The sequence below is a fragment of the Elgaria multicarinata genome, chromosome 11, assembly GCF_023053635.1.
Source record: "Elgaria multicarinata webbii isolate HBS135686 ecotype San Diego chromosome 11, rElgMul1.1.pri, whole genome shotgun sequence".
NCBI lineage: Eukaryota > Metazoa > Chordata > Lepidosauria > Squamata > Anguidae > Elgaria > Elgaria multicarinata.
Genome location: NC_086181.1, coordinates 30,691,915 through 30,719,895, shown reverse-complemented (window position 1 = coordinate 30,719,895; position 27,981 = coordinate 30,691,915). Strand labels below are relative to the sequence as shown.

At 43.4% G+C, this 27,981-nt stretch overlaps 1 protein-coding gene and 1 long non-coding RNA gene across 2 annotated transcripts; both read left to right on the top strand.

The window, feature by feature from the left end:
* LOC134405651 (leukocyte immunoglobulin-like receptor subfamily A member 4) lies at window positions 1–27,850 on the top strand. The gene is made up of 3 exons (XM_063136894.1): window positions 1–145; window positions 25,827–26,111; window positions 27,528–27,850. The coding sequence occupies exons 1-3, from the start codon at window positions 1–3 to the stop codon at window positions 27,848–27,850; spliced, it is 753 nt and encodes a 250-aa protein (XP_062992964.1).
* On the top strand, window positions 11,591–12,502 carry LOC134406166 (uncharacterized). The gene is made up of 3 exons (XR_010025966.1): window positions 11,591–11,627; window positions 12,090–12,125; window positions 12,440–12,502. It is a non-coding gene; the product is annotated as an uncharacterized LOC134406166 (long non-coding RNA).
* Window positions 27,851–27,981: the final 131 nt, after the last annotated feature.

The window sequence follows — 27,981 nt, the reverse complement described above, 5'->3', positions numbered from 1 at the left end:
ATGAACCCTGAATTCGATGTGGGCGAATATTCCATTAGCAACATCAGTTGGGAGCACGAAGGGAACTACAGCTGCATTTATAGGTTCACTAAAAAGCCTTTTCTATTCTCGGCACCCAGCGATCCCCTGGAACTTCTGGTATCAGGTGTCGTATACGACTTCCCTCCAACTGTTTTAATACTGTTTAGTTTAGGTAATCTTGGGAGCTTACTTAGTTACCACTATGTATTGGAGACATGAAATTCTCATAGGATTAGGCTCAAAGTGGAGTACAGAGGGAGCAGAGTTGTCTATGGGCTTCTTTAAATGAGCGATTTATAGCATTCGTGACTGGCCCCTCATGGATGTTTGTGGGTCATTTTGATGATGCTGTGAGCCTCCTGCACATCTCCCACTCCATTTCCTGGTTTTAGCGTTAAAAAAAAAAAAAGCTTCAGAAAACCCAACTCTTCTGAAATATGTCAGGATTTCCTGCCATGTGCAGGCGAAGTAACGCTATAAAATGCAGTGTGAGAGCCAGTGTGGTGTAGTGGCTAGAGTGTCAGACTGGGAATTGGGAGATCTGGGTTCTCAGCCATGGAAGCTCATTGGGTGACTTTGTGCCTGTTACACAGACTCTCAGCTCAGCCTACCTCACAGGGTTGTTGTTGTGAGGATAAAATCGAGAGGAGGAGGATTATGTACGCCACCTTGGGTTCCTTGGAGGAAAAAAGGTGGGATATAAATGAAATAAATAAATAAATAAATAAATAAATAAATAAATAAATAAGACCCCCCACTAGGGGGCACTGTTCCCATTGAACTGTATGGGCTATGTGGTTGCTGCTCTCGTCCCTGTGTAATTTCAGCTCATTTCAAATGTGGAAGAGAATCAGGAAGAAGAGCAACAGTAAAGAAACATGATTTCCCCCTATCTGAAAGTCCCCCTTGCCTTGAACAGCAGGGGGGAAAAGTTGCTAACCCTACCAAGGAGAGAACCAGGGGTTGTTCGCTCTGGACCCACTAATTATTATTCCATGGTTGAGCAGGAATAGAACTGACCATAGTTCACCAGTAGAGCATCTGCTGGCCAAGGTTCCATGCTTGTTGGATTCCTGCTGGCTGAGTACGGCACAGTCCACAAGTGCCCAATGGCTGCCCACTCCCTCAACGAGCCACCATTTTTCATAAAAATGGCGGCTCATGGTTTTCCATAAATTTAATATAATGTAAATGGTGAACATAAAAGGGCCATTTATGCAACATTACAGGTATAAATGGTCCATTTATGCCTGTAAGGCTGCATAGATGGCCCCTTTCAGGTGTATGATATACAAAAGGGACTCTAAACAAGTCCAATCAAAAAAGAAAGCTGTCTTAAGGTGGGGGTGTGGTTTATTGTAAGGGGATGACTAGAATAAACATTATGGCGATGAAAAGCTGGGAGGGGTGTGCTAGTTGTAACAAGCCTTTCTAATGAGAAAGGATTTCTTAAAAAAATCTCTCTTAAAAAGGAGTGGTCTTGAAGAAAATTCAGTCTGTTTAGTAAGATGTAGCAAAAGTTTGAAAAGCAGGATTTATCTGTTGGGGTTAGGTATAAGGTTCTTTAGTGCATTGGATGTGCATTGGATGTTTTCCTACAGGACCTTATTAAAAGGTCCTGCGATTAAAAGGACCCTAATTATGATGATTATCATAATGCCCTAACAACTCTCATACAACGGTATTGTCTCTGACGTATTTAGCTGTGTATATTCATTAATGAAATAACAACACACGTGTATATTTTCTGTTAACTATAGCCCCTGAAGAAGGATTTCTAATATCTGAAACATTGGGCCATCTGATTTTTATTTTTATTTTTAAAAAAACTTTTTTAACAAGATCAACAAATAATAAAAATCTTTCCACCGGCACCAGAGCCAGTCTCTCCCTCCTTTCGCATATACTGTGGTGCCTTTCCCTCCAACCCACTTCCCTTTACGGCTGCCATTTATTATAATGAAATAAAACCATGAGCTACTATTTCTACACAAAATGGCCGCTTGGTAAGAGAGCAGGCAGCCCTGTGGTGCTCCTCCGACACTTGCTGGGTCATCCAGCATCTTGGTGAGGATGGATGGCGACGAGTCCATCCATCCCTAAGTGGGGTGAGTTTGTAAAACACAGGCACGCACGCACATGCTCTCTTCTCCTGCAGTTCAGCCAGTTACATGACTGTCAGGCAGCATTCTAGTTTATCCATGCAGTAAACTATAGTATTGCTTTCCATTGCCATGAGGGGCCACTGTAGAAACAATGAGCATCATCACACGGGGGGAAATCGCGTTTCCTTACCGTTGCTTCTCTGCCCTCATGTTTGTCCCTCATTACTTCCTCTTCCGCCCCGCACACTCGGGTCCTCTGGGAAGAATTTACTCCAGTCAACAAAAACAAGGCTGACAACCATTACCCAGAGGACCTTTTCTTCTGCCGCTCCCAGACTGTGGAATGGCTTGCCGGGAGACATTCGTCACCTTAAGAGTCTTCCGGAATTTAAGAAAGCCATAAAGACCGATCTCTCCCAGCAGGCCTACCCAGTCGAATGTTAAGATGCCTTTTAATAATGTATTAGTTTTATATGTTTTAATTAAGTATGTATTTTATGGTGCTTTGCATTTGTGTTGTACCCTGCCTCAATCCAGAGGGAGAGGCGGGTAATAATAATAATAATAATAATAATAATAATAATAATAATAATAATAATAATACAAAGTCCATGTGGGCCATTTAGGGGCCATTTGTATCACACCACTTTTCCTGCACACAGCAGGAGATCGCAGCACATTCCATTCTTTTAAAATAAAAAAGTCCGATTAAAAGGGGTCTGTTTTGTGACAGAAAAAATGAGTGGAAGGAACGGGAGGCGCCTGGGAGGTATTCGATGTTATCTCAAGGACGTGCGCACATCCATAAGTGGGCAGTAGCGAGAGTGTGATAAAACACTTGTCGGATGAACCTCAGTGTGACCCAGAGCACATGTACAGTCTGTGGAGGCAACTGTGCATGGCAGTCCATGTGTGGGAAGCACACAAAAATTGGCATGATTGTTTTGGGATGGATGAATAGTTCAGGGCTGGGGGGGGGAAGGATTTGCTGCTGGCTTGGTGGTGGTGGTGGTGGTGGTGGGCAGGCTCAGAAGCTGATTCAGATTGGCGCAGAAATAATATTTCCTTATTTTGGCAGCATGGGGAGGGGGATACTTGGGTTATTCAGAACCAATCCAGCTTAAGCCTAGGGGCTCATCTACACCAAGCAGGATATTCCACTATGCAAGTGGTATATAAAAGGCAGGAGCCACACGACTGCTTTATAGCGGTACTGAAGTGCACTGACAACCGTTGGGGCCCATTGACACATGCCACGTACCGCTTTCCTAGTGGAATATCCTGCTTGGTGTAGATGAGCCCTAGGGGAGCCGCTCCCATTACATGCGATCACACCACTGCTTCCTTCCCTGCCCCCTCCTCTCATTTCAGAGATCCCAGATTACTCGCAGATCAACATAATCCACTTTGCCGTAGGAGGTCTTTTTATCTTCCTCCTGACACTGCTAGTGATTGCTGACCAGCACTTCTGAAATGGACTCCCAGTGAGATGACTCTCTCCTCTTCCCTCTCTCTTTCTCTGTGTCCTTTACTTTTCCAAATAAGATGCCACCCTGAATTCTGGGTTTCCTACAAGAAGCTCCAGCTCAGTGAAATGGCAGCTTCTCATTCCCTTGCATCTTTGCCCCCGTCTGGATGACAGTGCCTTGGCGCCGAGAGGCCTCGGCCTCCTACACTCACGGTCCTTCCTGGCATCTGCACCAGAAGGAGCGCGAGTGCGGAGTTGCCGTCACCAAGCACCGTCACCAAGCACCGGGAAGGGGGGAGGAACAGGGCAGCGAGAGGGGGAGGAAGACAGGTACGTGAACCAGCTCTCCTCCCTCTGACCACCATCTCACTGCCCCACTCCTTCCCCCCATTTTTTTTTATTTATAGATGTGAAGGACTGCATCTATAGATAAAAAGAAAAGGGTGTGTGGAAGGAATGGGGCAATGAGAGGGAAGTCAGAGGGAGGAGAGCCAGTTTGCCTCCCTGTCTTCCTCCCCCTCTCGCTGTCCTGTTCCTCTCCCCGCTTTTATATCTATAGATGCAATCCTTCGAAGGATCGCATCTGTAGATAAGAAATTAAAAAACCCAGGGTGAGGGCAGTGAGAGGGAGGTCAGAGAGAGGGTCCCTCTCTTCCTCCCCCTCTGGCTGTCCCGTTCCTTCCCCCCCTTATTTATTTTTTTATTTTTTATTTTTTATCTATAGATGCGCAGCCTCTAAGCCCAGAGCGCTTGTTTGAGCCCCCTCAGTCCTCCCCACACATGTTGACTCCTCCCCCTTTTTGACATTTGCTGTCACATAATTGTAGGTTAAGCAAAAAAGTTGGTGTGATCACAACAAATGCAGATGCATGGATTTTTATCCCAGAAGCGAACTTTATCGCCTACAAGAATGCTTGCTCCATTGCTGAGAGTAGAAATCCTCCCTGAGTCCTAGATCTTCATATAAGACATTTTGATTATAGTTATTTGGGGCTCCATAGATCTCAGAAGGCATTGCCCACACACATTCAGTCCTATTTTCATAGTGATAGGGGTTAGAAGTGATCTCTTTCCAAAAGACACTGGGTGCTCCCAAATGTAGGGCTCTGAGCACGATCATCCCAAAGGCATTGTGCAGGTATTCCTTCTTTTCTTTTCTTTTTTGTGTAAGAGAAACTACGGAAGAAATAGTAGGGAAACATGGGATGGTTAGGAGTGGAAGACATCGTCCAGACCTCCCATAAAAGTCTGTGAATGAGGTAGCTGAATTGCACCATCAAATCCTCATCCAGAAGCACCTCATGTTTCCTAAAATGTATTTATCATGTTCGGAGATAATCCCACGTTTGGAGGTTAATTAACCTATGAATTGTGTGGATATGCACTACACGTGAGCTGCTTCCTGCTTCAAGTAAAGATCTTTGAATGCCACATTCAAGAGTTCTTCTTATGATGCCTGAATCTGGAAACTTGGGGTTGTTCATGGGTTAAACAACCTAAAGTGAAACCACGGCTTGTTCTTGAGTTAACTTGGGGTTGTGCAACTCACGAACAACCCAATGTTCCAGGTTCAGACATCATAGTAACAACCATCAAATGAAGCATTCAGGGGTTGTCACTGGAAAAAGGAAGCAGCTTGTGTCTGGCTTGAGCGTGACTTGCATTCCCACAATTTGTTGGTTAATTTTTGGTGAATTTCCACCAAAAGTCATGTTATGTCTGAACAGCCTCAGTGGAGCTGACATCTGGGTAAATATGTACAGGCTTTAAACAAGGAATGGAGCAGCCTTGGGAAAGCAGCTCTGACCTCCCTTAAGTTTTGATAGTGGTCCTCTTTCTCATCTACAACACATAAAGTCATCATGAAGTTACTGATTCATGATGACTTTATGAAGCAGGTACAGAACTGCTTGTGTAATTAAGGCAGAGGCAACTGACCATGATCTACCCTTATAGATCATGGTTAGGTCATGGTTTGCGTATTGCATTTTTAAGATTTTAATTTTTCTGCCAAGAGAGCTTTGGCTTTTGGCTCTTGCAGAAATATTATCAATGCAATGCAATCAAGGTTGAAAATTCTAAATTGGAAAAAACAAACAAGTCAATTTATTCCAACTATATGAAATTTGCTAAGCAGAGTCTACTTGGAGAGCAATATAATCCAGCCATGTTTGAAATATCTCCAATTAAATAAAATAAACTTTTTGGCATGTTGGCGTTTGCACTATTTTTTATGTGGGGTTTGCCTTGTTTTATTGCTTTTATATTGTTGAGTTTTGTATTCTTGTTTTTGGTTTTTAAGGATTTGTACGATGCCTATGGAATTGATTTGATAGGCACTTCTTGAATACAAATAATAAATAAATGAACAAATAATGGTTGATGTAAAGCATGTATTATTATTTTCTGTGGAATTATATTTTATTTTGAAACAAGTTAACAAAATAAAGGCAACAAAAAGAAGAACAACCACATACATAATAATAATTCAAGATCACTAAAGGAACAAGGGAATTCACTAATTACAATTCCCAGCCTGTAACTGATATGCTTATGGAACATCTGCAATAAAACAGCTTAAGTTGGAGCTCAATTCCTAATGAAAGTGCAAAAATACAATTTATACGGCATATAAAGGGAGCATGTATGAGTGCATTTTATGTGGTGTATGTATGTATTACTCAGAAATGTAGAGGCAACTATATTGGTTGGAATGTATTCAAATGTTTGAAGAGCTTCAGCACAGGAAATAAATGCCACAATATCTTTCTTAAAGTTAGGATTCCTGAGACTGAGCAGATTGTTGGAATGAAAATAGAAGATACACCAAGAATTGCATTACTCTCACTGCAAGAAGATCTTAAATGTAGTAAAGAAATTAAGGAACTGATAACGAATTTGCTGACAGCTGCAAGGTTAATTGTAGCTAGGAACTGGAAGACTCAAGGTGACTATTCTATTGAAGAATGGTATAAAGAAGTGTGGGATATTGCTATTAATGATAAATTGACATGTAATATTAAAGTGAAAAGAGGTATAGTAAAAACGAATGATTTTGAGGGAATCTGGAAAAAGTTCCTAGTATTTGTGTTTTCTAAGGGAAGCGGGAAACCACCAACAGAAGAAACTATGAGTTTTTGGAAACAGGAATGAGATCCCAAGGTGGGGGGTGCACTTTTATGTTGATTATGATTATGTCTAATAGCTTAAGCTTGAATATATGATACAAATGTAATTTTGTGTTTATGTACTATGTTTTATTTTTCCTTTGTTAATAATTTTTTTTTTAAAAAAAGTTAGGATTCCTTTCTTGCTGCACTTACTGACTTAGATTATACACAGTCATAGTTTCCCAAATTTTATTAATCCACTGCTCTTTAGTTGATTGCTTTGGACTCTTCCATTTACACTCTATACATGACTTTGCAGCTGTATACAATTGCTTCAGAAGGTCTTTTTGCAGGAACCCAGGATCAATAGGTCCAAAAAGATGAAGAAGCATCACTTTAGCAGTTACCACTGTATTAACATGAAGAAATTCCTGATAGTATTTTATTTATTTATTTATTAAATTTATATACCGCCCCATAGCCAAAGCTCTTTGGGAAGTTTACAAAAGTTAAAACAGTGAACATTAAAAAGTATACAAATTTAAAACCATCAAAAATATAAAAACAACAGTGTAAAACAGTATCCATTTTAAACCACGTATTTATTTATTTATTTATTTATTTATTAAATTTATATAGTAATCAGCAATCATGTTCCAAAGCTCCTGCACTGTAGAACATTCCCATCATGGATGAAAATATGAACCAATCTGGCCACACCCCTTCCAAAAACAGTGACTATAATTTGGATGTATTATTTATTTATTTATTTATTTATTTATTACATTTTTATACCGCCCAATAGCCGAAGCTCTCTGGGCGGTTCACAAAAATTAAAACCACAGTAAAACACCCAACAGGTTAAAACACAATTACGAAATACAGTATAAAAAGCGCAACCAGGATAAAACCACACAGCAAAGTTGATATAAGATTAAAATACAGAGTTAAAACAGTAAAATTTAAATTTAAGTTAAAATTAAGTGTTAAAATACTGAGTGAATAAAAAGGTCTTCAGCTGGCGACGAAAGCAGTACAGTGTAGACGCCAGGCGGACCTCTCTGGAGAGCTCGTTCCACAACCGGGGTGCCACAGCGGAGAAAGCCCTCCTCCTAGTAGCCACCTGCCTCACTTCCTTTGGCAGGGGCTCACGGAGAAGGGCCCCTGTAGATGATCTTAAGGTCCAGGTAGGTACATATGGGAGGAGGCGTTCCTTCAGATAACCTGGCCCCAAACCGTTTAGGGCTTTAAATGTCAATACCAGCACTTTGAATTGGGCCCGGACCTGGACTGGCAGCCAATGAAGTTGTAAAAGGACTGGCGTAATGTGATCTCGCTGGCCAGTCCCTGTTAATTGTCCTGAAGAAGCCGGTCTGACACCAGCCACTTTTGCTTATCTTTCTGGGCAGAGTGCCCAGACTGGGAAGCACGCCAAGAAACAGCAAACACAGCAAACTAAAGGAGGTAACTTCTAATGTGTATTGGTCACACAGCTGAAACAAAAATACATAGAGCAATCGTTTGTTGCTTACGCAAAACACACAGGCAGTCCATAAAGCATTCCAGATGTCAGTGAGGGTACGAGAGAGTCACGAAAGTCCATAAGCCAGTCCAGGTTCCAAAGGGCAGGAGAGAGTCACGGGGTCCAAGAAGTCCAGAGTCCAAAACAATCCAACAGGAACACGGCACGGTCAAGGGTACACGGTCCAGAGCTTCTCCCAGGCAAACCAGATAAGCTCTGACAATTTTCTGGCCTGCGGACTGCTATCTAAATACACCAGCTCAGCCTCACAGCTGTTCCTTGTTCAGCTGGCGTTTATTAGCAATCCGCTTAGATCGGCGTAACGCCTCCTTCTCTGCCCTTTGCTGTTTGAACGAGGGCACGTGTAACAAGTCTGTTTGCTCCTCTTCTAAGTCTGCACTGGATGAGGCCTCTGCTGGCTGTTGATCAGCCAAGCTGGTACTGGGTCCCGCCTGTGGCTGCTCATCCCCAGAGTCCTCATCCTCAGACAACTCACCATTCCTTACATTAATAACCTTGCTGCCCTGTTTTGCACCAGTTGAAGTTTCCGGACCGTTTTCAAAGGCAGCCCCACGTATAACGCATTGCAGTAATCCAAACGAGAGGTTATCAGAGCATGGATAACTGTAGTTAAGCTATCTCTGTCCAGATAAGGGCGCAGCTGGTATATCAGCCTGAGATGATAAAAGGTGCTCTTTGCCACTGAGTTCACCTGTGCCTCAAGTGACAGTTCTGGATCCAAGAGCACCCCCAAACTACGGACCCGATCCTTTAGGGGGAGTGCAACCCCGTCCAGGACAGGGCAAACATCACCCCGTATTAGGTGAAGCCTTACAGGAGTTCTATTCCATCTGCACAATGGAGGCTCTGGAAATGCATCCCACTTTTCTTCTGCATCTGCCACCCGAGGTGAGAGTTTAACACTGCTTCATGGGAGGGCTGGCCCTGTATGGAATGCCACTTAAGACTGGATTCAAAATGCAGTATTTGATTCAGTATCCAGGCTTTTGTGGCTCTACTCAGAGCTGGCCTTATGTGAAGTGGGAGTAAGCTCCTGCAGGAAGCGGCAGGGAGTTGAGAGTGGTGAATCTGTGCTGCCCCTCTCATGCCCCCATCCTCCCCCCCCCACCAGGATGGTCCACCTGGACTGCCCACCTAGGCATCGAGCAGCACGTTTACCTCTGTCCCACTGACTCCTGTTCCCTGGCCTGGCTTGCCTGCCTTGCCTGCCTGCCTCTCCTGGAGGTCTTGTGGTGACCTCTCCTGGAGGTCTTCCAACACGGAAGTCTCAGAAGAGGCGAGACTTCCTGGAGAGATGGGCAAGCCAGGGAACAGTATGCTGTAAGTGTGTCACTGGCTGCCTAGGCAGGCAATCCGGGTGGGCAGGAGGCATGCAGGTGGGCGGCGGGACCAAGAGGTGGTGGCTCAGGCACCTCCCGGCCACCTGGGCTGCTTGCTTAAGGAGTTGGCGGCATTCGGGGTTGGTGCACAGGGCAGGCATGGGTGTCTGTGGGCACCAGCATGCAGGGCAAGGTGGGGGGCAACAGTGGCACACATCAGGTAGCAACCCACCTTGGGCTGGCCCTGGCTCTACTAGTTTCTCCTGGATGGTTTCTTTGTTGATATGAAACCAGTTTCATGTGTCTTTTCCCTTGCTGGTCAAAAAAAATATCATTAGCAGAAAGGTGACATGAGGGGAAAGGGTTAAGAAACCCCATTCTTTGAACCAACGTTTTCTTTACTTTGCATAACTTAGTGCTTGATTTTTATCAAACTCTTTGAAGACAAATTTTCCATGACTCACAGTCACATGTGCTTTGTCCCACCCTTGCTGGATAAATCAGAAGGGGAGCAGCCAGGCTGCACTGTCCCCTGCATTCTGACAAGCAGAATCAAGCACGCCGGTTAAGCCCAAGTATGCAACTGTGTTTGATTTGCATGTCTTATACAGGCAACAGGCAAATCAAAATGGTTTTGTTCATGCACAAAGTGCCTTTCCTGCTGCCATGTAGCAAATGCAGCCTGTCCATAAGCTCCTTGGATTTAGAAATAGGGCTTCCAGGGCAGGCAGTTTTGCTTTTCAAGCAGCCTTGACCTCCGACAATTTGGGGAACAGTCCATATCAGCCACCTCCATATTGTTATGGGTTTCCTATCAAATGTTTGGCCAATACCCAGGCTTGACCAAGGAGCATTGATAGCCCTTGAGTTTCTGATGTAGCGTCTTTGTGGGAGCTAAGAAGACCAAGTGATGATTGGAAGAGATGACTCCTCTCGGTACTCATCTCTCTAGCCAAGGGGATGGGTAAGATGTTCATTTCTGGAAAGAGCAACAGATTGCAGTTCAAGAGAAACTAAGCAAGGAAGCTGAGCTTGGGTTTTAAACATCTCCCTAGAGATCTCATGTGGGAGCAGTGGGCTTCGGATGTCTGATGAAGTATTAAGTTTCTGCCTGTGTTCCATGTCAAGCACTGCACCCCCTTGAGCTTCACACTGGTTGAAGAAGTGAAGTGAGTGCCATTTTTTTCAAGAAATGTTTTCTATGCCCCCAAAGAAGGGGATAAAAGAACTCGTTTTAGGATTGTTTGAGGTGTCACTTCTCAGTGCTGTGCACTACCCCGTTTAGAGAGAGAAAGATATCTTATCTTTTTCGAGATTCTGTGAACAGAAGATCACAGTGATATATATTAAAGAGGGAGTGCTATTTTTCCAACCCCCCAAACCATTTCCCTTTCCGCAAGATATGAAACCCACAACAGGAAAAGAGATACCCCTAAACTGATCTTTGAAATGAGCTCTGAATTGAGAGTATGGGTTTCCAATCTTTTTGAGCCCGTGGACATGTTTGGGAGTTTGATCAATTGTCCTGGGCACCACCCCAAAACGGCTGCCGTGGGGAGTGTGATTATTCACATCATGGTGTCTTCTCCAGAGTTTTGTTTCGTGTGTAGGAAGGCAAGGAGGCTTCAGGCTACAAGAGAGATGATGGCACAATGGAAGACAGGAACAGAACCAAGCACATGCCTTGTCCGCCTTGTAAGTGGACGAGGCGAGCACACCCTGGACCCCACTCATAAGAATTTCTCCAAAATGTTCTTCTCCTTTGAATTTCGTTTTGAAAGCAATTTCTCTATCAAATTGAATGGGGATAATAATAATAATAATAATAATAATAATAATAATAATAATAATAATGTAGGAGACAGGTACTACTTTGATGTTTTCTGCAGATTGAGAACCTCTAGGGTAGCAGATGATGCTGTTGTCAGTTTCCTGCAGCTTCAGATGTAATCAGGGGAGCTCGCAGGGTACGTCATAGTCCATAGAGCTGAGGGCAGCAATGTTGGAATTGTCTCTTATGGGCTCCGTCATGATGCTGATGCTCTCCATCCATTTGTTTTGGTGAGGATTGCCAAGGCCAGGCTCACAGCTGGTAGTTAGCAAGAAGGACGTCAATCGTCAATTCATGTCTCTGTGGGAGACTGAGCGAGAGGAAGATGGTGTTTAGGTTTCTAACCGGAGTTGAGGTTATCATCACACCTGGAAACCGTCACCTCTGCATTACTCCGAGATGGATGGGGCTGGGAGTGTGGTTTCTTAGTGGTGAGGAGAAGGGCAACCTGCACATGCTCAGAGAGTCGCTGGTTTTATTTCGTGCAAATTGGATGCTTGCGAGCTGAGAACCTAGGCAATGAAAAGGTGCTCTGCAGCCCTGCTTCAGGGTTTAAGCCCTGTCTATTTGTGTTTCTGGATGCATGGGTGAGGGTGGGGGAAGTGAAGGGAGAAAGGAATCCTGGAGTGTGGCCTGGGTCTTATTGTGGTGAGGCCTGTTCAGTAATGGCTCTTTTCTCCTGTCACCTGCAGGCTGCTCTCTTCTTCAGGAGAAGACACATTTAGAAGGTAAGAATATGTTCTGTCTGAGTGTGAAAGTAATATCCCTCTGGTACCATTGAAATACAGGTTACTAATTTCTTAGTGACTGTTGGCAGCACAGTGAAAGCAGCAAATTGACTACTTTGCCATGAGGCCATTTTGTTGCTTGACTCATGAGGTGCTGCGATTTCCCCCGAATGCACATGAGAGATCTGCTCATATGGTAAGAGAACCATATGCTTACCATACTGCTTTCACTGGGGTGTCAAGTTGCTACATTCAGGGAAATTAAATAAAAATGTGTTATTATATTTTTATCCTGCCTTCCCCCCTCTTTCAAGGAACCCAAGGTGGCGTAAATGGTCTTCATCTTCTTCGTTTTATCCTCACAACAACCCTTTGAGGTAGGTGTGGCTAAGAATTAGTGACTGGCACAAAGTCACCCAGTGAGCTTCATTAGGGTGACCATATTTGGGAAACCAAAAAAGAGGACACCTAGTGTGTGTGTGGGGAAGCAGCTTTCTGTCCTGCAGAAAGTACTTTATTCCCCCGCCACTTTAAAGAACCCGATTGGAGTGGAGGAGGGGAAAGGATTTCATTCTGCACCACCACCATCCACTCCAATTGGGGCCTTTTCTATAATGTCCACGAATGACCCACTTTCCCCTTTAAGACCTCAATTGGAGCTCAGGGTGGGGGAATGATGTGCCTCAAGAAAGCATGTCATTCCCTCCTGCCATGCTAATGGCAGCCTTAAAGAGGAAGGTGTGTCATTCCAGGACATTATTGAAAATGATAGAAAATCCCCCCTGACACCATGGAAAGAACAAAAACCAGGACAAATCCGGGGAAATCCTGACAGTTGGTCACCCTAGCTTCATGGTTGAGATAGAACTAGAACCTGGGTCTCCAACATTCTAACTGCATCACTACACTGGCTCTCAAATTTACATTTCATTATGTGAAAGAAAAAGGTCCTAGAAATCCACCCAAATACTGACTAGAGTCTCTTTTTACCTGTACCACGTATGGCTAAAGTATGCATGAAATTGTTGAGAAATGGGACTAATAGATAAGGTCTCCCTCTAGCACTGCTGTTAGCATAACCACCTCCATTTTTAACAGGAAACTGTAAAATCTCCATTGCACACCAAGCAAAATGTCATAATGCCCTGTATGAGAATGTCTCCTTGTGTGCGTCCTTGCATCCTTGATTACTAATATAAACAAGAGCTCTGGCTCCAGCTGTCTGTGTCGAAGTTAACTTTTATAACTTACTGTCAGGCCAAAGGTATTGTTTACAGGACTGTTTAGCATAATTAGCTATGCCTCAGTGTTATGTTCTGATTGGTTAATGCTGCTACTGGGCCCTGACCCTTGAAAGCTTTAATACTGTACCATATTCCCTATGTCTTTTGTCTGATTGCTCCCTTTTGAAGAGACCAGGCCTTGATTACTAATCAATAAAGCGCTTTTGAACCCTCTGTCGCTGGAATGGTGGAGTCGTGCTTAAGGGCTGTTTTGTAGTGAATAACTGGCAAGGAGTCCAACTGCATGAAGGGGAGGCATCCCAAACAGGCGGCCCCGTCTTGGTTTTTATTAAGAACTAAGTGGTTACATTTCTTGTATACAAGCTATGATTGGTTGTTAAGTACAGCATGTTAAATGCATGATTACCTCGTGCACAGGGGGTGCACAAGAGGTGTTGGTTAGTGTGTGTTCAGCATGAATATACCATATAAGGGTTAAGGAAATACGTGATCACAGCATAGTGTCTTCAATACTGTATTGTATTCTGTGGCTCTTGAGTCAGTGCGTCAGCACATTCCAAGGCATTGGCCAGCAAGTACCAAGATGTTACTTAGCAAGGCTTTATCTTAAAAGTGTTATCCTGTGTTCTAGCACATCTCAGCATGGTATGCCAATACTGAAAGTGTGCCAAAGAGAGGGATAACAATTTCCCCTACATCTCCCCTTTTATTCTTTTAATTGTAAAGCCTTGTAAGCATAATAAATTTGGCGTTTGCTTGGTTTTGAAGCCTTGGGACGGCAAGAGGGAACACACCATGACAGTAATCCTGGGATACATTGTATGAAACAGCAGAAGGTGATTAATAAAAATACAATCAATACAGCATATTGAAATATAGTTTTGAACAATCCTGTTGGAAACCAGGACCACAAAAACTTCCACCATTCAGGTGCAATATCTTGTTTAACTGCATGTGCATATTTTTTAAGTAAGTCCAGTTGGTGTTGAATTTGGTTACTATTGTCTGTGAGATTGAAACAGCACATATTTTCCACAGCTTCGCAGCCAAGATGTCTTTGTAACAACAAAAAGTCTATTGCAGCTCGATTGTCCAGTATAGCATGGCGTAAATCTTGTTGTTCTTGAATCAAAAGTCCAATAGCAATGGAAGTACTGTTAATTGTCTTTGCTAGTAAACATGCCAGATGCCCAAGTTGTTTGGCATTTCCCACAGCCAATCCAGGAACCCCGACAAGGCTCATAGCCAGGGAGATATATTCTGCTGGACTTAAAACAGTAACATTTCCATCACAAACTGCATTCATAGTCTCAGTCTCTCTTTTCTGTCGAGTGCTTTTAGTAGGCCGGGGTGGTAGAAACACTGTCAAGCGACTAAGACAACATTGTGTTAATGTTATATTAGCTGGTACATAATTATAAGTACGAGACCCACATGTGAAAAACCATCCAATTGGCAATATAATGTGTCCATAGTTACTTGTTACATTTTCTTTCTTTGAACAATTCCACAAAGAAGGCCCTGGGGACAAACAACCTTTTAGTGGACGGTGAATAGAGCAATTTACCATTCTAGCACATGTGTTATTCTTGTGGTTTACAACATATGGGGTGTATAACTGTATAGCATCTTGGGGCAACTGGTATGTAGCAATTCCCCATTGGGCCATAGTATGATAATGAATTTCACTAAAGTTCAGAAATTTACTCAACCCAGTAACATTACCAAGAGAACCAGGAGCTTTGCATATGGGAATGAGACATGTACTAAGTAATCCATGCATATCTGGAGCATCAGTAAGACAGAAATCAGTGGTGTTTACTATTTTTGCTAACTTTATCCATACATTGTACTGCATTCTATCATGTAGTGGAGTGCTTATAACTGGACAAGTTATACAGCTAAATAACAGAATTATTGTCAGCAAAGAATTAGCATTTAAGCAAGCAAATGTAGCAACTAGAAAATTCTCTGGAGTTGGATCAACGTGCTGTTGCTCCAATAATTTTTGAGCTTGGAAAGATAACGCCTTTATCTCTCCCCATGTTGGTTTATGTTTTTGGACGGGCACCCTGCCACGTGCTTTCAGGGGGTCCTCCTAAAGTTGTAGGGAGAATTCTGGAATCGGGTTGGTCAATCCTTGATGCCACGACATGCTCTTTCCAGGGTTTCACACACCGTGCTGGAACCCACACTGGTCCTGTTGGAGTAAGCACAGCAGCATAACCTCGACCCCAAGTGATCAAGGGGACAGGGCCGTGCCAGACAGGATTAGGTAGCTGCCGGTACGTGACCAGCGGCTGCGGCAGAGGGGTATGCATTTGGAAATGTTGTTGTAATCGGGTAGTATTAGTTGGTAGGAGAACATTCAAATGGTTAATAGTGAACAACACTTTTGCCAGCCATTCCTGGCAGGAGCCCAAACCAATGGGGATCCCTGCTTTTTGTTTTTGTTTGTGTAAATGCTCTTTCAAGGTGCGGTTGGTGCGTTCCACAATAGCTTGACCAGTGGAATTATATGGAATGCCAAAAGTATGTGTAACCTGCCAGGTTTCACAAAACTGTGCAAAAGAAGTACTGCAATAAGCAGGTCCATTATCTGTTTTTAAGGCAGAAGGTATTCCCATTACTGAAAAACTTCTAATGCAATGATTAATAACATGTTTTGTTTTTTCTCCTTTTTGACATGTGACCCAAATATATCCTGAGTAAGTGTCAACTGACACATGAAGGTATTTCCATGGAGTGAAAGGACTAAAATGAGTAACATCCATTTGCCATAGCTCATTGGCAACTGTGCCACGAGGATTGACACCTATATCAGGGGCTGAATGTACCTTTGTGCACTGTGGGCATGATTGGATAATGGCGCGTGCCTGATCTAATGGCAGCTGAAACTGTTTTGCTAAGGCTTTAGCATTTTGATGATGAAACGCATGGCTTTCCTATGGAGTCTGTTTTTGCACCGCTAGAGCTCGAAGGGATTGATCAGCCACTTGATTACCAGTGGAGATCTCCCCGGGGAAGGGTTGATGACTATGGATATGAGCAATAAAATATTCATTGGTGCGATGAGCCAACAGAGTCTGCAAGGTTATAAAGAGACCTAAAAGGTTCTTATCTATGACTGGGGTTACATAACTTCCTGGAAGACCACGTACTACATTGTTAACATATAAACTGTCTGTTATTAGGTTTAGTGCTTGAGGAAATGTGCGGAAGGCTAAAATAACTGCAGCTAGTTCAGCTCTTTGAGGTGATTTCTGGCAGTGTGAACATGGTTCTCCACTGATCTTCTTGTTTCCAGGCTACTATTCCTCTCTTTGGGCTTCTATCAGTGTAAACAGTAAGGGCTTCCTTAATAGGGAAGTTATTTTGTAAAGGCTTGATTTTAACAGACAATTGACTTAAACATTGCAGTCAAGGGTCAGTAGGAATATGATATGTAACTTGTCCTACAAAGCCTGCTAGGGCAGCTTGCAATTCTTCAGAAAATGACACTGATCGTTCCCACATCTGAAGAGGCATGGGAACTATCAGAGTTTCTGGATCTTGGGCTAAAAGTGCTCTTGTACGCTCTCGAGCTTTAATAATCAGATTGGCATACATAATTGGTTTTGTAGAGATGGTACAGCTAGGGCTATGACTGAGATACAGCCATTCAAGTATGTGTGTGTGACGATTGCAGGTCTTAGTGTTGCAAGATCTACTCCTGAACTGAGTGTCACAGGTTTCAATGTGTGTCTGTGTAATAACTGCATATGGTTGACTTAACCCTGTAAGTATAAGAACTTGACAAGGTTGATCTAACACTTGGCGATCTACCCAAATTTCTTTTAGACGTTCATTTACTAAGGACAAAACTTGCAATTGATTTGTGGTTAAAGAAATTTTATCAGCTGGGTGTTTGCCTTGTTTTAGGGCGGCAAACAAAGGTGAAAGTTCATCAGTTGTGAGCTTGCAGTAAGGCCTGAGCCAATTAATAGCTCTTCATTGTCAATTTGTCTCTGTAAGGCTTCCTTTGATGGTAAGGCTCACTAGGTCCTTGGCGTGTGATAGTAAAGGATTTTGAGGGTTTTCCAGACACTGGCATCCTTTGAAATGCTTTTAGGATGCAGCGGTTAATGGCTTGAAAGGTAGACGTCGGGGTCACCAGATGTAGTGAATAACTGGCAAGGAGTCCAACTGCATGAAGGGGAGGCATAGGTAGTTGCGCCTGTGCCTCTATCCCTGCAAACTGTCCACTGCCATACAACTGCTCTGCTGTAATCACTCCATTAGAGCTTAGGGCTATATGGAGCGACTCTTTTCTGTATTCACTGTCCCAAACTACATATTGGGCTGGACTTAGGATCATGCGAAATAAATCTTTCCAATCCTGAGGAAGCATAGTGTATCCATTGCCAATACTCTCCACCATGCCTTGGGCATAAGTAGAGCGTATGCCTGTCTCTTGAATAGCTTTATTCAATTCTCTAAGTACTGAATAAGGCAATGATGTCCAATTGACAACTACCTGTCCTTGGTCATTTTGATGTGAGGTTATAGGATAAGCTGAAGGAAAGTTGTTAAGACCCTCAAACAGCTCATCTGAGGTTAGTGTTCCTTTCCTCTTTTCCTCTTCAAAAGCCTCACGGACTTTGCTAAGTTTTGGCAACACTTCACTATTTGCTTCTTCTCCTCTCAGCTGTGAAGCTGATGCAGGAGGCACTAACTGGGGATATGGGAGTGATGTTTGAGAAATGGGAGCGATAAAAGATAATGAGCTGGAGGATGCCTCGGTTCCTACCTTCTCCAGCGCATCTTTGCATCGCTGCCACAGCAACAAGTGCTGTATGGGAGCTCGTGGTTCAGTGTATAGGTGTGTACCTATTTTCACCCAATCTGTGAGCTGAAGTGTCCCTGCCTCGGGATACCAAGGGCATTGCAACCCTATTTCATTTACTAGGTCACTTACATGACTGAGGGATACAGTTGTACAACCTTGCTCTTTTAAAATTTTATGTAGCTCTTGTGCATGAAGCTTCTGCGGAGCTGACAATTCCCCCCCCCATACTCACGATAAGGGAGCGTTGTAACTAGGGATGTGCTCCGCTCCGATTAGGAGCGTAGAAGCAGTAGCGGATTGGCCTGCTCCGCCTTACCCAGAGGCGGAGTAGGAGCGGACCGTGGACCCCCTAGAAGCAAGGCGAAGAGAAGCGACCATTTTTCGGAGCTCCGAGTTCAGGCGGAGCGCTCCGGTCGCCATCTTGAAAACATTTCGCCATAGGATTGCATTGCGGCAAATAATCGCGCATAACTACGTTGTTTTTGAAGCTATCGCTCTGGAAATTCTTGTGCTCAGAGAGTCGTGGATGGGGGTCATTTTGAGACCACTCTCACCTCTCTGCGTTGTCCGTGTCGCGTGCTATATTTTTTTGAAAATCGGGTCAACCGCGCGGCTCAAACTGCGTTTCGGCTTTTCGCCCATAGGATTGCATTGAGGGAAAGAATCGGGGATAACTGGGGGGGGGTTTAAGCTATCGTTCTGAAAATTCTTGTGCACAGAGAGTCGTGGATGGGGGTCATTTTGAGACTACTCTCAACTTTCTGCGTGCTGTGGTTCACGTGCAATGTTTTTGTGAAAATCGGGTCAACCGCGCGGCTCAAACTGCGTTTCGGCTTTTCGCCCATAGGATTGCATTGAGGGAAAGAATCGGGGATAACTGGGGGGGGGTTAAGCTATCGTTCTGAAAATTCTTGTGCACAGAGAGTCGTGGATGGGGGTCATTTTGAGACTACTCTCAACTTTCTGCGTGCTGTGGTTCACGTGCAATGTTTTTGTGAAAATCGGGTCAACCGCACGGCTCAAACTGCGTTTTCGGCTTTTCGCCCATAGGATTGCATTGAGGGAAAGAATCGGGGATAACTGGGGGGGGGGTTTAAGCTATCATTCTGAAAATTCTTGTGCACAGAGAGTCGTGGATGGGGGTCATTTTGAGACCACTCTCAACTTTCTGCATCGTACGGGTCGCGGGCTAGAAGTTTTTAAAAAATCGGCGGGAAAAATACCTTTTTCAAAGGGCTGAGGGGCAGAGTCAGCTCCCGGTCATGATGATCCCAAAGTTGGAGGAGGGCATAGGCAAAACAGGTAACTTGGGATTCTGGGAAACTTCTCTTTCTTCATCTGAACGGGCTTTTCCCCGTGTTTTTTAACACAGTAGCCCCACCAAATGCACAAACACAACCTGAAATCATATACTAAGCCAAGAATAAGAGATAGAAACACAGCACTGCTCCCCACCCTAACCTTGGTGAACAACTGAATCGATGTGGTGCAAGGGGATGAGCTCCCCTAGGGCATCTCATCGTGGACGTGCCCCCACTCTCTCCTGCACTGGAAGGCCATAGAGCCTTCCAAAGAGAGTAAAACGGTGGAGCAATGCCTATCATGAGTTGAAGTGAATGGTCACTTTTCAGTGGTAGAGCAATGCCTGTTATGAGTTGAAGTGAGCGTTTTACTTCTTCTCAGAGCTGTTGGTGGCTGTCATTGTCTTGAACTGGCAGCTACTTCCCCCTCCCCCGGGCACGTCCCCCTATTGCTGGTAAAAGACAGATATAGCCTTTTTAAAAAAATTCTTCTTGCTGTTTATTGAGCAACACTGCTTCTTTTAATTCCACCCCTCCTTTGTTTATTGATTGATTTATTCCATTTTATATGCATTACTGGCTTATCCTTGGCTCACTTCCTTATGCCCCCAGAAATGCCAGCTGCATGCCTGCCTGCCTTCCCTCCCTCCTCCCCTGCCCACCTCGCAGGGATGTTGTGTGTGGGGTGCCCGATTTTCAAAAATTCGCCAAAAATCAGGGGATGATGGGATTGCTTTGAAACTTGGCATGCGTGTGTATATCCCCATGAGGTGTCATGGTGCCAAACATGAGGTTTCTAACTTGAACAGAAAAAAAGTTGTATAATTTTTTAGCTTTCAATGCAAGCCTATGGGGGGGGGGAAACGGAGCTCCGGATCCGGATCCGGAGCTCCGGGCGGAGCGGAGCGGAAGGGGGCGGAGCGGTGGCGGGGCGGAGCGGCCCGATCCGAAAAATGGCGGATCTGCAAGTGAAGCGGAGCGGGGGGTCCGTGCACACCCCTAGTTGTAACGCTGAGGTGCACCAAGGCTATTCCAGCCGATGAGCAGGGGGTTTCCTGGATCCGATCACGTCGGGGTCACCAGATGTAGTGAATAACTGGCAAGGAGTCCAACTGCATGAAGGGGAGGCATCCCAAACAGGCGGCCCCGTCTTGGTTTTTATTAAGAACTAAGTGGTTACATTTCTTGTATACAAGCTATGATTGGTTGTTAAGTACAGCATGTTAAATGCATGATTACCTCGTGCACAGGGGGTGCACAAGAGGTGTTGGTTAGTGTGTGTTCAGCATGAATATACCATATAAGGGTTAAGGAAATACGTGATCACAGCATAGTGTCTTCAATACTGTATTGTATTCTGTGGCTCTTGAGTCAGTGCGTCAGCACATTCCAAGGCATTGGCCAGCAAGTACCAAGATGTTACTTAGCAAGGCTTTATCTTAAAAGTGTTATCCTGTGTTCTAGCACATCTCAGCATGGTATGCCAATACTGAAAGTGTGCCAAAGAGAGGGATAACAATTTCCCCTACACTGTTTGGATCTCGTCCTTGGGTGAAAAGAACATTGATCTAACACTGCTGTGACCCAGGTCCCTAAATCTAGGCTGCCTAATTCTCATCTTATGCAAATGCTTTTGTAATTAGTTGAATCATGTGATGGTTTGGGAAAGGATTAAGCACCCCACCCGTGCATGCTAATTTTTTTGAAGGCTCTTTATGAGCAAGGGCGGTATACAAATCAAATGAAGAAGTAAAATAAATATTTTCCCTCTCCAAATCAATCCATCAAAGTTGCTTTATGAGAAGGAGAAGACGGTTGTGTGTTCTTAGATGCGTTTGCACATGACGTGCATTCGAGCTCTCAGAGGTTAAAGAAAACTCAAGATAATTATGTAGTGTAAGAATTTGAAGGCTGTTATCATGCAAACACTTTCCTGACAGTAATCCCCACTGAACCCAGTGAGTCTTATCTCAGAAATCAACATGTATAAGATCATGCTTTTAATCTAAAAGAAACCCCCAACTCACTTTCAAAAGCTCCTGTATCCTTCACAGTCCGCCTTTCTTTATTCCTTACGATGTTCCTTCTCCACAGACTTTGGTGCTTACTTTTCTTTGTCCACCAGCACTTATATGTTGCATCGCCCCCTGCCAAGGCACGCTACCCTTCCTGATTTATTTATTCTTACAGGCAGCTGGGGTCAAAGCGAAGAGTGGTGTGTCCTATGTCTGAGTGGAGTGTGTGTGTGTGTGTGTGTGTGTGTGTGTGTGTGTGTGAGAGAGAGAGAGAGAGAGAGAGAGAGAGAGAGAGAGAGAGAGAGAGAGAGAGAGAAGGGGAGAGAGAAAGGATTTAAGGATGACCTATGGAGAAAGAAGGGAGATTTTGGAGGGATCCTGAATAGGGGGACCATTTGAAAAGGAGGACTGGACTCCTGTATCTTTAACAATTGTATAGAAAAGGGAATTTCAGCAGGTGTCATTCGTATGCATGCAGCACCTAGTGAAATTTCCTCTTTATCACAACAGTTAAAACTGCAAGAGCCCTACCCTCTTTTGTATCTGATCAAGAGGGCAGGGCTCCTGCAGCTTTAACTGTTGTGATAAAGAAGGACTTTCGCCAGGTTCTGCCTTCAAAGAGTTGGATAAAATCAAGCACTAACTATGCAAAATAAAGAAAAAGCTGGTTCAAAGAACGAGGTTTCTTAACGCTTTCTCCTCATGTCCCTTTCTGCTAATGAGCTTTATCACACCAGTGTTATACTGTGCAATCACTGCAAATTGCATGCAAAGGACTCTGAAGTTTTCCAGTTTATAATCTGCTTTGACTGTGAAGTACTCCCAGGCATCCTGCTTTAATTGTGCTATAGAGCCAAAAGACCCGACCTATTTTGCTACTAGTTTTGGAGCTAATCATTTATTGTTTTCCGAGCGGCCACTGGGGGCTCAGGAGCAGGATTTGATACTCTTAAGCTTCAAATTAAACAAATTCTTACATCTGCGTAAATTTTAAAGATAAAGACATCAAAATTGGCACAGTAACAGATATTGGGAGGAGAGCAATGACAAATCTTGATAAAATAGTTAAGAGCAGAGACACCACACTGACAACAAAGGTCCGCATAGTTAAAGCAATGGTATTCCCCGTAGTAACCTATGGCTGCAAGAGTTGGACCATAAGGAAAGCTGAGCGAAGGAAGATAGATGCTTTTGAACTGTGGTGTTGGAGGAAAATTCTGAGAGTGCCTTGGACTGCAAGAAGATCCAACCAGTCCATACTCCAGGAAATAAAGCCAGACTGCTCACTTGAGGGAATGGTATTAAAGGCAAAACTGAAGTACTTTGGCCACATAATGAGAAGACAGGATACCCTGGAGAAGAGGCTGATGCTAGGGAAAGTGGAAGGCAAAAGGAAGAGGGGCCGACCAAGGGCAAGATGGATGGATGATATTCTGGAGGTGACAGACTTGACCTTGGGGGAGCAACGGCCGACAGAAAGCTCTGGCGTGGGCTGGTCCATGAAGTCACGAAGAGTCGGAAGCGACTGAACGAATAAACAACAAACAATAGATATTAAGGAGAGCTTTAAGCAGACCAAATTTGAATCGGACCGGGTCATCCGTTGATTTCTTAATGATTTTTTTACATTTCCCTTCTTAAACCCTTTTTCTGGTACACAAAGGATCTTAGGAGCACTGCCGCTCGGGGTGTGATTTAGCTAGCAACAACAACGACAGCTTAGCGCTGTAGGGGATAATTCGAGGGAAACAGGTACGTGGGATGAAGCTAAAAGTCTTTCTCCCTCTTTGATACTTTTTGCTCAGCAAGGAAAGAGACACGTGAATCTGGTTGCATATCAAAAGGCAAAGAAACCACCCAGGACAAACTAGTAGAGCCAGAGAAACCTGGATACTTATTCAACTACTGCAGTTTGAATCCAGTTTGAAGTGTCATGAGGCAAGGTGAATCCCTCACCAAATTGTGGAGGGCATTTGCCTGGAAAAGTAGGATATAAATTAATAAATAATAGTGGACTTTATTTCCATTAACAGGGTAATTTTGAAACATTTATAAACTCAGGAAAAAATATCACTGTGTGTGCGTGCATGCGTGAGAGAAGACCTGATGTAGAAAGAACATGGTCTTTGCTGCCATCTTTTCTTTGTTGCTGGTTATTGTACTGTGCAATGAGAGCTACACTAAAATTCTATATTTCTTGATTGTTTTTGATGGGCAGAAATAATTCCATCAGAAAAGTCCAAAATTATGGATTCAAAATGCGCAAGGAAGTCCCTATTTCAGACTCGAGGTATGTCAATCTAATCCCTTCTTTAATGCATATGGCCAGCACTGCTTCCTTAAATATCAATCATAAATGTGACTTCATTCGTTGGCTACTCTGCCTTCCTATATGTTCCATTACACAACCACTAGGTGGTGCTGTGGTTTAGTGGAATTGTGCAATTGCCCAAGGTAACTGTTACCAACAATGGTGAATGATATTTGGAGAACATTCCACAAAGTGAGGAAAAAGTGGAGTGAGAAAAAGAAAAATCTTGGGAAATTTGATGTTGATGTTGGAAACTGCCTGAGAATCACATGTATGCTGACCCAAGTTCTTCAAAGCAACAGCTGGGGCATGTGTGGGAAATGAATAAAAGGAAATTTAAGATTGTTTTGTTCTTAGACGTGTGTGAGAGAAATATAGACATTCTGAGAAACAATTGGGATACCCATACTGTTGAATTGTTTTTATTGTTCTTCCAGGAAAGAATTGTCTTGGGTTCTTGGGCTGACATAACGCTCAAGATGGGATATCTCTGGTGATGTCTCTCCACATTTTTCCAATGCATGATTTTGTTCTTCTTTCCTTGTTAATCTAGGAATATACTCACAGGTCCCCTCAAGGGAGCATATTCCCAGTTGATAGTCTCACTTGGGGGAAATGCCACGATTTTCTGCAAAAGCCGCCATCTTCTGCGGTCACCAATTGTTCTATTGAAAGATGAAATGATCCAACACTATTCCAAGCAAGCCTATGAAAGCCAAGTGATCTTTTTCATAACTAATGTGGGGAAAAAACATGGAGGGCGTTACTCGTGTTGCTTTTTTATGAACCCAATATGCTTTCAAACTGTAGAGCTGCTGATTACAGGTAAGAGACTTGCCTGAACATTTTGCTCAGCATCTCAGAAGACCACCCAACTCTGAGCACACAGAAGTGGGAGGAGGGAGAGTTTTGTAAGAGAGCATATTTTGCAAAAGAGTTGCTGGAAGGAGAGTGAGAGGGAAAATGAGAAGTGGATTGTTTTCTGGAGAGGAAAAGGATATACAAATCTATTGGCACCAAAAGTCATGTCTCCGCTTAATTTCTTTCTTTCTTTTTTAAAATGATTTTATTAGTTCAAACATCATAGACATACATACAACAAAATCATTAAATAAAATACAAAGAGAAATGCAAACATAAAATACACAGGGAAATACAATAAAAAAAATCTAAGGTTAAGGTGTACTTTCAGCTTTCGTCTTATTAAAATGCGAACTATCTTCTCTCATTCCTTAATTACATTTAACACAGAATCAAATTCATTTCTTCTTTCTGTCTTAACTATATCTCATACATTGAATCCACAGCCAAATACATCGTTTCTCTCTGTTTCTTACCAACATTTAAAAAATTACATTTAACACAATAATCAGATTCATTTCTTTCTTCTATCTTAACTATATCTCATACATCGAATCCACAGACAAATACATAATTTCTCTCTGTTTCTTGCAAAAATTCTATCAGAGGTTTCCATTCAGATATAAACATGGATATAGACCTTTCTCTCATTATCGATGTAAGTTTTGCCATCTCTGCCAATTCTTGCATCTTCAACATCACTAGTCCGTTGTTGGTGTTATTTCATCCTTCCATTTTTGTGCATACAACAGTCTCACTGCCATTGTCATATATAGAAATAAAGTTCCCCCCTTCTCTTTTAACTGTTTATCCATTAGTCCCAGTAGGAAAGCTTCCGGTTTCATTTGTATATTAGTCTTCAGTATTTTTTGAATTAAAGAATGTATTTGAATCCAGAACGCTTTGGCTTTTTTTTTACAAGTTCACCAAAGATGATAGAAGGTTCCTTCTTCTTCTTTACATTTCCAACAGTTTCCTGAGACACCCTTAAATATTTTAGAGTCTCTGTTTAATTTCTGAACAGACAGAGAGAGATGCTGGGATTTTATTTTAATTTCTGTGGAAGATAGCCATCACATAACCAGCAACTGTTTCTAGCAACTGTGTGGACCTTCACTATATGTTCCTTTTCTTTGCACAGATCCCAGCTTACCCAGACCTGTAATCTCCCTGAATCCAATGGAGAAGGTTTTTGTTGGACAAAATTTCACGATGAATTGTGAAACCAAAGCAAAAGTCAGGAAGTTTTATTTCCAAAGGAATGGAGATGAGATGGATCGACCATGGTCATCATACAGTAACATAGCTATGTTCCCAATTGACAATGCAAGCAGGGACAATGGGGGGACATACAGATGCAGTTACATCTTACTGGATAATTTTACCATATCAAAGCCCAGTGACCCTGTGGAGTTTCTGCTAACAGGTAGAGAGGCAGAAAATCTCTCCCAATGTTGGGTTTTAGTTGAATTTTAGCTCCAAGGCCTGCTTGCTTTTTAGTAGGCTCTTTGGACAGGCAATTGCAGGGAGAGACCAATGGGAAGTGTCTTCTGGAAGATCCAGTACCTGCATCAGAGGAAATGAGGATGTAGGGTTGGATCCATACTTAGAGTAGATCCAATGAAAACCATGGGGCTATAGATACTCGTGACTTACTAATGTCTCATTGATTTTAATGGGTCTACTCTAAGTATAGCTAAATCTAGATCCAAGCCAAAAGTCTACATCCTATAGGTTTTTTTTTGGGGGGGGGTTGTAGGTTAGGGTGACCATATGGAAAGGAGGACAGGGCTCTTGGATTTTTAACAGTTGCATAGAAAAGGGAATTTCAGCAGGTGTCATTTGTAGGCGTGTAGCACTTGATGAAATTCCCTCTTTATCACAACAGTTAAAGCTGCAGGAGCCCTGCCCTCTTTTGTAACTGGTCACTCTAGTATAGCTCTTTCTCTTATGGTGCTATACAAATCCCTATACCCTCTCCCCTAAACTTCAGCTACTGGCAGAGACTCATTGTTCAGGGCTTACCTGAGATTTCTGTCAACATGCCCATTTTTGTTGTGTGCTAAGCTGCAGTAAGGATAGTTGCCCCTCTTGAAAGTAGCACAACTTTAAAAGTGGCAATGCTCCATGATATAAACACATTGGGCCTGTACAGACAACACACTAAGCCATGCTTAAGCCACTAACTGTTCTGCAGCAAGTGAGCATTTTAAAACCATGGTTATGTAGCCAGCATGATTAGGGCCATTGCTCTTTATGGCTGCTATAGTTTATGACCATAGATATAGTAAAAACAGAGAGCGGCCATGATCTTAACTTTAAATCACGGCTCAGCACTCTGGGAGGAGGATGCAATTTACAGGTAAGTCCCAGCAGCAGCAGCAGCAGCAGCTCTGGGAAGGGGCAAAGGGAGCAGGAAGGGGTGGTGAGGGTGCTGTGAATGGGGAATGGGGAATGGGGAGTCAGAATTTGGATAGGCCTTGGGCCTGGCTTTCCTGGGTACCACCTTCTTCGGGGTCTGCGTCTTGCTTTGGCTTCAGAGCTGAGGTGAGGCAGGCACCCCCTGAAGTGCCCTGAGTTGAGTCGGGGCTGTTTCGGAGGCACCAAAATGGCCTAGTTTTGAGCACAGGCCAAATGCACATTTAAAAGGGGCTATCACTCACTGGTGTGAAGGAAGGAGGACCTAGTGCAGCCAAAGTCAATCTTTGTTTTGAGAGAGAATGTCTGGGTCTGTAGCAAAGGGGGAAGCAAAGATAATGCCCCTGCCCTGTGGAAGAGGACAGGGCTAAGTCATTTGGTGGTGGTGGTGGGCATCTCACTTCCCATATTCTTCTGTGCACAGATCCCAACTTACCTAGACCTGCCATCTCCAGCAAGCCAGGCGTATCGGTTGCCCTTGGGAAGCTCGTCAAGATTCGGTGTGAAGTGAATAACGGATCCTTCGTGTTCTATCTCCATAAATCTGGAGACCCAACAAAAAGATGGCCCATGAACTCTGACAAGAACATGGGTCAACATTACATCAGGGCCTTCAGCTTGGAGGACAAAGGGAAATATAGCTGCAGTTGTGCAGTTTCAGAGAGAGATTTTGTTGTCTCGGAACACAGCAAGACTTTGGAACTCTTTTTGTCAGGTGCAGTACATGGCCCAGTGTTTTGTAGTTGACTAACCCCACTTTTTTTTTTTTTTTTGGCTATTTGTGCTTTTGTTCGCTTGTTTTGTTTTAAGTTATCTAAATGCCTCTTTCAGTGGTTTTACTCATATTAAGGAACACATTGAACAACAATTAGATTACA

What these genes read in the sequence shown, in the direction of transcription:
- LOC134405651 (XM_063136894.1), top strand. Translation starts at nt 1, where the DNA reads ATGAACCCTGAATTCGATGTGGGCGAATATTCCATTAGCAACATCAGT. An exon ending in CCTGGAACTTCTGGTATCAG is followed by an intron (nt 146 to 25,826) that starts GTGTCGTATACG and finishes TTCTTTGCACAG; the next exon opens with ATCCCAGCTTACCCAGACCT. An exon ending in TGTGGAGTTTCTGCTAACAG is followed by an intron (nt 26,112 to 27,527) that starts GTAGAGAGGCAG and finishes TTCTGTGCACAG; the next exon opens with ATCCCAACTTACCTAGACCT.